General features: G+C 43.9%; 2 protein-coding genes across 13 annotated transcripts in view; both read right to left on the reverse strand.

The window, feature by feature from the left end:
- DAG1 (dystroglycan 1) overlaps positions 1-13308 on the reverse strand; it is a 500879-nt gene that overhangs the window by 231448 nt on the left and 256123 nt on the right. The window lies entirely within an intron of this gene.
- Positions 1-13308, reverse strand: part of IP6K1 (inositol hexakisphosphate kinase 1) — a 74499-nt gene that overhangs the window by 11549 nt on the left and 49642 nt on the right. For all 5 annotated transcript variants that reach the window (XM_003894416.4, XM_009200752.4, XM_009200751.4 and 2 more), the window contains exon 3: positions 3514-3724. In XM_003894416.4, coding sequence (XP_003894465.1) covers positions 3514-3724 — 211 coding nt within the window. The remainder of the gene's footprint in view (positions 1-3513; positions 3725-13308) is intronic.

The following is a 13308-nucleotide window of genomic DNA, read 5'->3' on the forward strand; positions in this document are numbered from 1 at the left end:
TCAAACATGTCTTTTCTGTGAAACCCTTTAGGAAACAGAAAGGTGGACTTATTTGCCACGTAAACCCAAGGAAGTTCTCTGCGTCTGGATGAAGCCCCCACGATACTTGGTATCACCCTCGGTGTTGCAGCCCTGGTTCTGTGAAGAAAAAAGCCCCACCCCTGGAATGACAGTCTCTCTGCTAACAGGCCAGACAGTGGTTTGGTCAGTACAGGTAGAGCTGTCACCTTCAGAGCAGGACCTTGAACCTGGACATAGGCAGACAGTGATGTTATTCTAGGTGATGTTATTCTATAGCTTTTCACCAAATGACTCATGAAGCAACCTCTGTACCTTTGGAGGACAATAAAAAAAGCCCACTCTAGGCTGGGCGCAGTGGCTCACACCTATAATCCTCACACTTTGGGAGGCCAAGGTGGGAGGATTGCTTGAAGCCAGGAGTTTGAGACCATCCCGGGCAACAAAGTGAGACCCTATCTCTACAAAAAATTTAAAAATTAGCTGAGTGCAGTGGTGTGCACCTGTAGTCCCAGCTACTTGGGAGGCTGAGGTGAAAGGATAGGATGGCTTGAGCCCAGTATTCAAGGCTGCAGTGAGTCACTGATGGTGCCACTGCACTCTAGTCTGGGTGACAGAGCAAGACCTTGTCTCCTTTAGAGTAGGGGGAAAAGTCACTCTGAGCGCTGCTCAGAGAGAACCATCAATTGTCAGCTACAGACTTGGGGGAAAATTCTTTGTCACTTGAATGACCAAGTTAGGTCCCAAAGACATTAGTCAAGAAGCAGCCTCTTGGGGAGTGAAGGGGAAGCACTAGAAGAAGTGCTTCTGTGGGCTGGAAGCCATCTGACCAAAGAATGTTTGACATTTGAGGACCCTGCTTACTAAGAGGTGGATATGAAGCTCTCTACTTGCATGAAAGATGCAGACCTGGCCAAAGAGGATCTGCTGACTGAGGACACGGGATATGACACATAACCCACTCAGCCAGTGTCTCATGGGGTTCTGTACTCCTTGACATGGGCGTATCCTTGTTCAACAAACTGAGTGAGAAGAACTGGAGTGTCCTGGGCCTTTACAAAGCTTCAAGGGCACAGGTATGTAGCATGTATTGGTGAACTGATCTGATATCACAGATGAACTATGTACTGTCACATCTAAGGAAATTCCCAATTTCAGCTTCTAAGTCAAGTCACAAAGCATCACTAAACCTTTTTTTCTTGAGACAGAGTTTTTGCTCTTGTTGCCCAGGCTGGAGTGCAATGGTGTAATCTCAGCTCACTGCAACCTGGGTTCAACCCTCCTGGGTTCAAGTGGTTCAAGTGATTCTCCTGCCTCAGTCTCCCAAGTAGCTGGGATTACAGGCACATGCCACCACACCTGGCTAATTTTTTTGTATTTACTAGAGACGGGGTTTCACCATGTTGGTCAGGCTGGTCTCGAACTCCTGACCTCAGGTGATCCACCCGCCTCGGCCTCCCAAAGTGCTGGAATTACAGATGTGAGACACCATGCCTGGCTCATAATTCTGTTATTTTTTTTTTATTTTTACAATTCTGTGGTTTTTTAGTGGATTCACAAGATTGTAAAACATCACCACCACCTAATTTTCAGAATATTTCATGACCCCAAAATCAAAACCATCATCATTAGCAGTCACTCCCTATTTCCCACTACTTCCAGCTCCTAACCACTAACAGAAAGCAACCACTAACCTACCTTTTCTCTCTATACATTTGCCTGATGTGAACAATTTACATAAATGGCATTGTACATATGTGGTCTTTTGTGTCTGGTTTCTTTCATTTAACATAATGTTTTCATGATTCATCCATGTTGTAGCATGTACCAGCACTCCATTCCTTTTTAGGGCTGAGTAACATTCCATTACATGGATGTACCATGTATTGTTTATCCATTCACCAGTTGATGGACACTTGGGTTAGCCAGAAACTGGAAACAACCCTAATATAAATAATGTTAAGAACATTTTTGTACAAATTTTGTGGGAATATATGTATTCAACTCTTTTGGGTATATACCTAAAAGAAGAATTACTGGTTTAACTTTTGGGTTTTTTTTTTTTTTTCTGAGACAGAGACTTGCTCTGTCACCCAGGCTGGAGTGCAGTGGCGTGATCTCGGTTCACTGCAAGCTCCGCCTCCCAGGTTCAAGTCATTCTCCTGCCTTAGCTTCCCGAGTAGCTGGCACTACAGGTGCCTGCCACCATGCCTGGCTAATTTTTTTGTATTTTTAGTAGAGATGGGGTTTCACCGTGTTAGCCAGGATGGTCTCGATCTTCTGACCTTGTGATCTGCCTGCCTTGGCCTCCGAAAGTGCTGGGATTACAGGCGTGAGCCACTGCGCCCAGCCTTTTTTTTTTTTTTTTCTAAAGAGATGGGGTCTCACTATGTTGCCCAGGCTGGTCCAGAACTCCTGGCCTCAAAGGATCCTACCGTCTCAGACTCCTGAAGCATTAGGATTACAAGTGTGAGCCATAGCACTCAGCCTGGTTTAACTTTCTGAAGAACTGCTAAATTGTTTCCCAAGTGGCTGTACCACCTTACCTTCCTACCAGCAGTGTAGGAGGGTTCCAATTTCTTCACATCCTGTCAACATTTTTATTGTCTGTCCTTTTGATTATACCCGTCCTAGTGGGAGTTCATATTAATTCTTGCATGAAATTATCAAGACACATAATTTGAGGCTGGGTACAGTGGTTCACGCCTATAATCCCAGCACTTTGGGAAGCCAAGGCAGGTGAATCACCTGAGGTCAGGAGTTCGAGACCAGCCCAGCCAACATGGTGAAACAACGTCTCCACTAAAAATACAAAAATTAGCTGGGCGTGGTGGTGCATGCCTATAATCTCAGCTACTCGGGAGGCTGAGGCAGGAGAATTACTTGAACCCAGGAGTGAGGCAAGATGATGCCACTGTATTCCACTGCATTCCAGCCTAACAGAGCACGACTCCATCTCAAAACAAACAAAAAAAAACATAATTTGAACTTACAAGAAAAATCAATTTCCAACACAATGGAAACTAAATTTTAGTTGCAGGGAAAGGGTTAATGACTGATATGATTCTCAGAGGTCTGACACAAAACCATTAGGGAACTCCTGTTTAGTTGGACTCATAGCCCTTGGGCTTGGACATCCTGCAGGTCAGAAAGCATTTGGAGCCTCACTACGAACTAATGTATTTCAACCTTCTGTCCTGTGGCTGGCAAGGCACAACAAAAAGCCAGAGAACCTTTTGTCACCAGCACAGGTGTCCCTGATTCCAAAGGGCTGAGAGAGCTTCACTTCCTCTCTCAACCAGCTATAGCTAGACCCAGAAAGAGGCATCACTGGGGTGATATGACACAGAGAAGAGGCCACACCTGTGTGCGTATCCCAAGAACACCAGTCATCTTATCCAACCTTGACCATGAGCCCTGCTTCCCCATGATGTGTCAGGACTCTGGAGATGTCTTGAGTGCTTGTATCAGTAGGATGAGACATGTACCTCTTACCTCTCAGAGGTCTCAAGGGACAGGCTGGCTTTTTCCTCCTTGTGGTCACTGCCACTGCCTGACCGGTGCAGGCTCCGGCGGGAGTGTTTGCGCCGAGGTTGCTCCCGTTCTGGTGTGTCATCCTGTTCCACAGTCTCGCTTTCCACATAAGGATAGGCCACTAAGTTGATGTAACCATCACTGTCCCCCTCAAAACAGACAGATACCACGCCTGTTAAAAAAAAAAAAAAAAAGGGAACTGGTAAACAAATGTCAACACAGGCTGAGTCTATGCAGCACAGACGGTCGGCACTCACTTGCCCACACAGCAAGAAGACATCAGCTGCCCTCAACCAACTACAGATCAATGTCAGAACAATGGCCAGCAGACAGCAACTTCCAGAAAATAGATGACTGTCCATGCCCAAGCTAAATCTGATGCTTACTTTTGTTCCCGGATAAGTCTATGTTTATTTCCCCCTCTCTTATCTGGCCCTCTCCCTTTCGATTACTGACTTTTTGTACCATTCAAAAGAACTGTGTTCTCTAGGTGACACCCACACCTGGCATGACTTAACCCTCTAGTTAACTTAAGTGCTTTATGCTGCCATTTACTGTGTGTGTCCTCCTTTAGATCTAGTTTCCTTCTGCCTGACAGTGTCAGCCAAAGGGACGTCAACACTTCTCCCTCCTAGAGGGTCCAAAAAAATCTGTGTTCTGCCCACACTGAGCATCAGGCTACCCTAGCCTCACTACACAGAACTTCCAGCCCTGGCATCTCGAAGATAAAACATCTTTCTGTTTGCCATGCTGTATCTGTAATAGTTTTTTGTGCCCATTTTAATCAAACAGGTTGTTTGTAGTGTCTTCTGGACCATAGTGAGTTAAAACACAAGTAAGACTCTTCTCAAGTGTTCTTAATACAATTAAAAAATACATATATCCAGAAACTCGAGGAAGAGGTTTTGAAGGGAAAAAAAAGTAACTTGGTCTCACTTCCACATCCCACCTTTTGTCTGTCAGCTACATTTCTACTTTTACACTCCCAGATGTACACAGTTGGCTCTATAATCTGAAAATCAGTGAGAAGCATTTATGGTTTATTTTTTGTAGAGACAGTATCTCCCTATGTTTTGTCAACTTCTTTTACATTGTAGAACAATTATTGGCTTAAAGTTCTTTATAATATTCTTCTTCTTTTTTTAAGAGACAGGGTCCCATTGAAGTGCAGTGGTGCCATCATAGCTCACTACAACCTCAAACTCCTGAACTCAAGTGATCTTCCTGCCTCAGCCTCCCACGTAGCTGGGACTATAGGCACATGCCACCACATCTGGCTAATTTTTCAATTTTTTTATAGAGATGGGGTCTCGCTTTGTTGCCCAGGTTGGTCTTGAACTACTGGCCTCATGCAGTCCTCCTGCCTCAGCCCTTCAAAGTGTTGAGATTATAGGCATGAGCCACCATGCTGGCCCATAATATTCTTCTACCTTTTAAATATCTGTAGAATCTACAGTAATGATACCTCTATCATTCCTGACACTAGAAATTTGTGCCTTCTCTTTTTCCTCATCAGTCTGGCAAGAGCTTTATCAATACTACTGCTTTCCTCAAAGAATCAGTCTTTAGTTTTTACTGATTTTCTTTATTCTTGCCCATTTTTCTATTTAGTTATTTGTCTCTTATTGACTTGTACAAGTTTTCATATATATATATATATATATATATATTTTTTTTTTTTTTTTTTGAGATGGAGTCTCGCTCTGTCACCCAGGCTGGAATGCAGTGGTGCAATCGTGGCTCACTGCAAGCTCCGCCTCCCAGGGTCACGCCATTCTCCTGCCTCAGCCTCCCGAGTAGCTGGGACTACAGGCGCCCGCCACCACGCCCGGCTAATTTTTTGTATTTTTAGTAGAGATGGGGTTTCACCGTGTTAGCCAGGATGGTCTTGATCTCCTGACCTCATGATCCACCCGCCTCAGCCTCCCAAAGTGTTGGGATTACAGGCGTGAGCCACTACACCTGGCCTTCATATATATATTCTTATATTATAGAAATGAAATCTTTGTCAGTACAGAAAAGCAAATATCTCTATCCATTTTCTTTAAAGGTATATCTTGATGAATATAAGCTTTTTATTTTACATATGTATCACTCTCTCCTTTTATAATTTGCTCTTTCCTTTTCGTCTTGCAGGGCCACATAATGCTGTACTAAAAACCTCTAATGTGTTTGTCAGACAAGCAAATAACACTGAGCACCCTAACATACCCCTGGCTGACACAGATCATCATACCTGGTCGGGGGAGAAATGGCAGTTGGATAGAGCAGAAGATGCCTTTACCAAGAGTAAGTAAGATTTGGTAATTAAATAAGTCATGCAATCTATTAGTAAAAAAAATTTTTTTTGGTCCTGACCTTTTTTGACCTTGTCACTCATACCTAGTTTGAATGAAGTTAGGAAAATGAAAAGCAATGGTCTTTTAATTCATCTGACATAAACCCTAATTTCCTTGGCATTTGTAAGACTGATTGAAATAGAGACAGGTTACATTTGGGTAGAGGTTTTATTATTGTTTTGAGTTATACTTTTTATTTACTTTTAAAATTGTGGGCAGGGAGTGATGGCTCACGCCTGTAATCCCAGCACTTTGAGAGGCCGAGGCGAGTGGATCACCTGAGGTCAGGAGTTCGACACCAGCCTGGCCGACATGTCAAAACCCTGTCTCTACTAAAAATACAACAATTATCCAGGCATGGCGGTGTGCGCCTGTAATCCCAGCTACTCAGGAGGCTGAGGCAGGAGAATAGCTTGAAGCCGGGAGGCAGAGGTTGCAGTGAGCCAAGATCACGCCACTGCACTCCAGCCTGGGCAACAGAGCAACACTCCATCTCAAAAAAAATAAAAATAAAAATAAAATAAAATTGTGGTGTTTGGGCCAGGCACAGTGGCTCGCGCTATAGTTCCAGCACTTTGGGAGGTCAAGGCAGGAGGACTGCTTGAGCACAGGAGCTCATTTGCCATTTAATTCTTTTTTTTTTCTTTGGTAGAGACAAGACTTGCTATGCTGACCAGTCCCAGTCTGGTCTCAAACTCCTGGCCTCAAACAATCCTCTTGCCTTAGCTTCCCAAAGTGCTAGGATTACTGGTGTGAGCCACCATGCCCAGCCACTCAATCATTTTTAAATGTACAATTCAGTGGGCATTAAGTACATTGACAATATTGAATAACCACCACCATTATCTATTTCCAAAAAGTTTTTCATGACCTCAAAAATGCTGTACCCATTAAGCAGTAACTCCCCATTTTCCCTTCCTCCTAGCCCTAGTAACCAAATCTACTTTCTATCTCTACAGATTTGCCTATTATGCATATTTCATATAAGTGAAATCATACAATTTTTGTTCTTTTGTGTCTGGCCTAGTTCACTTAGCATAGTGTTGGCAAGGTTCATCTGTGTCACAGCATGTATCAGAACTTCCATTCTTTTTTATGGCTGAATAGTATTCCATTGTAAGTATATATCACATCTGTTATGTGTTATCTGTATTGATGGACACTTGGGTTGTTTTCACCTTTTAGCTATTATGAATGATGCTGCTGTGAACACTGGCTTACAACAATCCATTTGAATCCCTGTTTTTTTTCTTTTCTTTTTTTGAGACAGAATCTTGCTCTATCACCCAGGCTGGAATGCAGTGGTGCGACCTTAGCTCACTGCAATCTCTGCCTCCCAAGGTGATTCTCCTGCCTCAGCCTCCTGAGGAGCTGGGATTACAGGCGCCTGCCACCACGCCCGGCTAATTTTTGTATTTTTTAGTAGAGATAGGGTTTTGCCATGTTGGCCAGGTTGGACTTGAACTCCTGACCTCAGGTGATCTGCCCCCCTCCCAAAGTACTAGGATTACAGGCATGAGACACTGTGCCTGGCCACAGTCCCTGTTTTCAATTCTTTTGGATATATATGTAGAAGTGGAATTGCTAGATCATATGGTTTCTGTGTTCACCTTTGGGAGGAACTGCCAAACTGTTTTCCACAGTGGCTACAACACTTTACATTTTCATCAGCAATGTTCCCATTTCTCCACATCCTTGCCAACAGTTATTTCCCTTTTTTCTTTAAACTATTATAGCCATACTAGGTAAAATAAGATACCTAGTATGAAGTGGTATCTGATTTTGGTTTTGATTTGCATTTCTTAATGACTAATCATGTTGATGTGCTACTGGCCATCTGTATGTCTTCTGTGGAAAAATCTCTATTCAAGTCCTTTGTGCAGTTTTGAAACTGTGTGATTTTTATTGCCCTCAAAACATAATCAGAAGAATACTAAATTTAGAAAAATAAATATTCTAAAGTTGCTAAATAAGAACAAAGCCAGAAATAAACACACTGCTTTCTCCAAGTGGCTAGGAAACTTTAACGGTCCCAAACACTTTATAAATGTAGATTCAGCCACCTATCCATCCACACTCAGAACACCAAAGGCCAAACATTCTGCCACAAATATGCCAAAGCCAGAAATAAAACTAGGCCCTGTCAGTTCATGGAGTCCTTCTGATGCTAAGGAAAAAATCCCTTAAAAGGTAAATGAGCCCTGCTTCCAGATAAATGTTCTCTAAATTACACCATCAGAATTGGGATATGACAAGTTAGAACTTCAAGGTGCCTCCCAGGGAAGAGGTGGCAGTCTCTAGCACTGGTTCAGTATTTCCTCACACCTTCCTCCTCTCAAACTGAGTAACAGGTATCTTTAAAGGCCATAACATGGGAGGATGCTTGAGGCCAGGAGTTTGAGGCTGCAGTGAGCCATGACTGCACCACTGTACTCCAGCCTGGGCGACACAGCAAGACCCTGCCTCAAAATAAAAATAAAAAAATGAAAGCCACAGTAAATTCTTAGGATCTACTTTATTTTCTTTGCTTAGGCTACATTTTCACTAGGAAAGAATTAATATGCTAGCTCAAAAGTACAATTCAATTAAACTAAAATTAATCCCTTCTTTCTAAGTCAAATGAAGCCCAATTTAGTCAAAGAAAATAGAAGCATAGGCCGGGCGAGGTGGCTCACGCCTGTAATCCCAGCACTTTGGGAGGCCGAGATGGGCGGATCACGAGGTCAGATCGAGACCATCCTGGCTAACATGGTGAAACCCCGTCTCTAGTAAAAATACAAAAAATTAGCCAGGCGTGGTGGCGGCACCTGTAGTCCCAGCTACTCAGAAGCCTGAGGCAGGAGAATGGCATGAACCCAGGACGTAGACCTTGCAGTGAGCCAAGATTGCACCACAGAACTCCAGCCTGGGCGACAGAGCAAGACTCCATCTCAAAAAAAAAAAAGAAAGAAAATAGAAGCATAGTGGAAGATATTATTAGTCAAATTAATCTATTTCAGGGCCGGGCATGGTGGCTCACATCTGTAATTCCAGCACTTTGGGAGGCCAAGGCAGGCAGATCACTTGAGCCTAGGAGTTTGAGATCAGCCTGGGCAACATGGTGAGACTCTGTCTCTACAATATACCAAAAAAAAAAAAAAAAAAGGGCCAGAGCACACCTGTGGTCCCAGCTACTCTAGAGGCTGAGGGCTAAGGTGGGAGAATCACTTCAGCCCAGGAGGTCAAGGCTGTGGTGAGTTAAGATCATGCCACTGCATTTCAGTCTCAGCGACAGAGTGAGACTCTGTCTCAAAATAGTATATAAATAAATTGGACTAAAATTTTATATGAAAAAAAATACAGTCCAGCCACGGTGGCTCAAGCCTGTAATCCAGGCACTTTGGGAGGACAAGGCAAGTGGGTCACTTGAGGTCAGGAGTTCGAGACCAACCTGACCAACATGGTGAAACCCCATCTCTACTAAAAATACAAAAATTAGCCAGGAATGGTGGCAGGCACCTGTAAGCCCCAGCTACTCGGAAGGCTGAGGTAGGAGAACCACTTGAACCTGGGAGGCAGAGGTTGCAGTGAGCCGAGATCATACCACTACACTCTAGCCTAGGCAATGAAGCAAAATCCTGTCTCAAAACAAAACAAAAGCCGGGCGCGGTGGCTCACGCCTGTAATCCCAGCACTTTGGGAGGCCGAGGCGGGCGGATCACAAGGTCAGGAGATCGAGACCACGGTGAAACCCCGTCTCTACTAAAAATACAAAAAATTAGCCAGGCGCAGTTGTGGGTGCCTGTAGTCCCAGCTACTCAGGAGGCTGAGGCAGGAGAATGGCGGGAACCCGGGAGGCGGAGCTTGCAGTGAGCTGAGATCGCGCCACTGCACTCCAGCCTGGGCGACAGAGCGAGACTCTGTCTCAAAAAAAAAAAAAAAAAAAAAAAAAATTTTAAACAAAACAAAAAACAAACAAAAACAAAATACACACAAACACACACACACACACACACACACATACATCTTGCAGCTGGGAGCTCACACCTGTGATCCCAGCTACTCGGTAGGCCGAGGTATCATGCCTGAGGCTACATGGGAGGATCACTTGAGACCAGGAGTTCAAGACCAGCCCAGGAAACATAGTGAGATCCGATCTCTTAAATCTCAGCACTGTGAAAGGCCAAGGTGGGAGGATTTCTTGAGGCTAGAAGTTCAAAACCGGCCTGGATAACAAAGCAAGACCCTGTCACTACAAAAAAGTTTAAAAATTACCCAGGTAGCCGGGCGCGGTGGCTCAAGCCTGTAATCCCAGCACTTTGGGAGGCCGAGACAGGCGGATCACGAGGTCAGGAGATCGAGACCATCCTGGCTAACACGGTGAAACCCCGTCTCTACTAAAAAAAATACAAAAAACTAGCCAGGTGAGGTGGCGGGCGCCTGTAGTCCCAGCTACTCGGGAGGCTGAGGCAGGAGAATGGCGTAAACCTGGGAGGCGGAGCTTGCAGTGAGCTGAGATCCGGCCACTGCACTCCAGCCTGGGCTACAGAGCGAGACTCCGTCTCAAAAAAAAAAAAAAAAAAAATTACCCAGGTATAGTGGCGTGCCTGTAGTCCCATCTACTCGGGGCTGAGGTGGGAGGATCACTTGAGTCATAGTTTCTTTTTTTTTTTTTTTTTTTTTGAGACAAGAGTTTTACTCTTGTTGCCCAGGCTGGATGGAGTGCAATGGTGTGGTCTCGGCTCACTGCAACCTCTGCCTCCCGGGTTCAAGTGATTCTTCTGCCTCAGCCTCTCAAGTAACTGGGATTACAGGCTGCCAGCACACCCAGCTAAGTTTTGGATTTTTAGTAGAGATGGGGTTTCACCATGTTGGCCAGGCTGGTCTCGAACTCCTGACCTTAGATGATCCGCTTGCCTTGGCCTCCCAAAGTGCTAGGATCACAGGCATGAGCCACCATGCCCGGCCAAGCCATGGTTTCGAGGCTGCAGTGAGGTATGATTGCACCGCTGCACACTGCCACAATTATTACTGTGTTGTAATGTCTAATGATGCGTGTAATACCTAATGGTGTGTGCTGAATGGTATTACTGTGTTGTCTGCCTAATGGTGACTTCTATTCCCATCATTCCTTGTATATTTATTAATTAAATTAGAATTCTGGCCAGGCGCGGTGGCTCACGCCTGTAATCCCAGCACTTTGGGAGGCCGAGGCTGGTGGATCACGAGGTCAGGAGATCAAGACCATCCTGGCCAACACAGTGAAACCCTGCCTCTACTAAAAATACAAAAAATTAGCCAGGCATGGTGGTGGGAGTCTGTAGTCCCAGCTACAGGCAGGAGAATGGCGTGAACCCGGGAGGCAGAGCTTGCAGTGAGCTGAGATCGCACCACTGTACTCCAACCTGGACAACAGAGCGAGATTCTGTCTCCAAAAAAAAAAAGAAATTAGAATTCTATAAGGAAGAATTGTTCCTTTGTATCCATGTATCTATCAGTATAGACTTGTGGATATTTTGTTGTTTAAATTCTTCTAGATTGGGCCCCTCAACTCCTTTAAAGTTAGCTCTTTGTACTTCTGACATCATTTTTGACCACTTCTTTACTGTCTGTCACCGTAAGATGTTCTAGGCTTGTCTTATAATTTTCCTGCCCCAACTCAGGAACCAACCATTTCACCAAGGAGCTCTGTTTCTTTTTATTGTAAGAATGGTATTTAGAAAACTCAGGATTTGGTTGCTAGATGTACTGATTGCTACCGAAGTACCACTGCTTTTAGGCCCTTTCAGCACACGGAGCTAGGAAATACATGTATGATAAGAGCCCACACACATACACACATCTAATTACTGCTATCAGCACAGGTGTTTAAGCTCAATTAAGTTAAGAAAAAGTGTCAATAATATTTCATATCTTGGCAGGTTTAAAAACAAATTTTCATTTATTTGGTAAGACCAGCTGTAATCATCAACTATTAGTGCTTGCAGTACTAAATGTGAAGTTCAAGGCTTCTGGACATTTATGCAAATAAGCTTTGCCTCATTCTTTTATCAACTATTTACTGACCATCTACTAGATGCCAGGGCCCGAGCCCATTAGTATAAAAGACAAAAAAAAAAAATCCATGCCTTCAAGGAGCTTCCATACTAATGTGAAAAACAAACATATAGACAAAAATACAGATTGTGATAAGTCCTATGAAGAAACTAAGTAAGGCTCTATAATTGAAAATATGGTTTCCAGAGTAGAATATAATAAATATAGGATATCAGGGAAGAAGTGTCTGGGGAGATCTGATAAACTAAAGATTGGAGGAGCAGGTGTGGATAAGGGTACTGGAAAGGACATTCCAAGCATAAGTAAAAGCCCTGAGGTTAATTAAAATAAAAATAAAATTTAAAAAGCTTGGGATATTCTAAAAACTGGTTCACTTCTTTCTGCCCATTAAGAAACAACCCAGGCCAGGCACGGTGGCTCACGCCTATAATCCCAACACTTTAGGAGGCCGAGGCAGGTAGGTCACCTGAGTTGAATTCGAGACCAGCCTGGCCAACATGGCGAAACCCCATCTCTACTAAAAATACAAAAATTAGCCAGACACGGTGGCCCATGACTGTAATCCCAGCATTTTGGGAGGCCAAAGCAGGCAAATCACCTAAGGTCAGGAGTTCGTGACCAGCCTGCCCAACATGGTAAAACGCTGTCTCTACTAAAAATACAAAATTTAGCTAGGCGTGGTGGCGCATGCCTGTAATCCCAGCTACTTAGGAGGCTGAGGCAGAAGAATCGCTTGAACCCGGAAGTGGAGATTGCAGTGAGCTGAGATCGCACTACTGCACTCCAGCCTGGGTGACAGAGCAAGACTCTTTCTCAAAAAAAAAAAAAAAAAGAAAGAAACAGCCCAATACAACATGGTCAAAAGACTTGAATAGACATTTCTTTAAGAAGGTATGCCAACAGTCAAGAACAAAAAAATGCTCTGCATCATTCATTAGACATTAGGGAAAAGTAAATCAAAGCCACAGATACCACACACACCCACTAGGATGGCTACAAAAAGAAAAGAAAAGCAGTATTGGTAAGGATGTGGAGAAATAGGGACCCTTGTACGCTGCTGGTAAGATGGCAAAGTGGTGCAGCCACTGTGGGAAACAGTTTGGCAGTTCCTCTGAAAGGTAAACAAAGAACTTCCACACGATCTGACAATTCCACTCCTAGGTATATACCCAAAAGAATTAAAAGCAGTGACTCAAATGGACACTTGTAAGACAATGTTCACAGCAGCATTATTCATAATAGCCAAAAGGTGGAACAATCTAGGTGTCCATCAACAGATGAATGAATAAACAAAGTGTGGTATACACTTACAATGAAATATTATTCAGCTATAAAAAAGAATGAAGTGGGCCAGGCACGGTGGCTCACGCCTGTAATCCCA

The sequence above is a fragment of the Papio anubis genome, chromosome 2 (assembly GCF_008728515.1).
Source record: "Papio anubis isolate 15944 chromosome 2, Panubis1.0, whole genome shotgun sequence".
Lineage (NCBI taxonomy): Eukaryota > Metazoa > Chordata > Mammalia > Primates > Cercopithecidae > Papio > Papio anubis.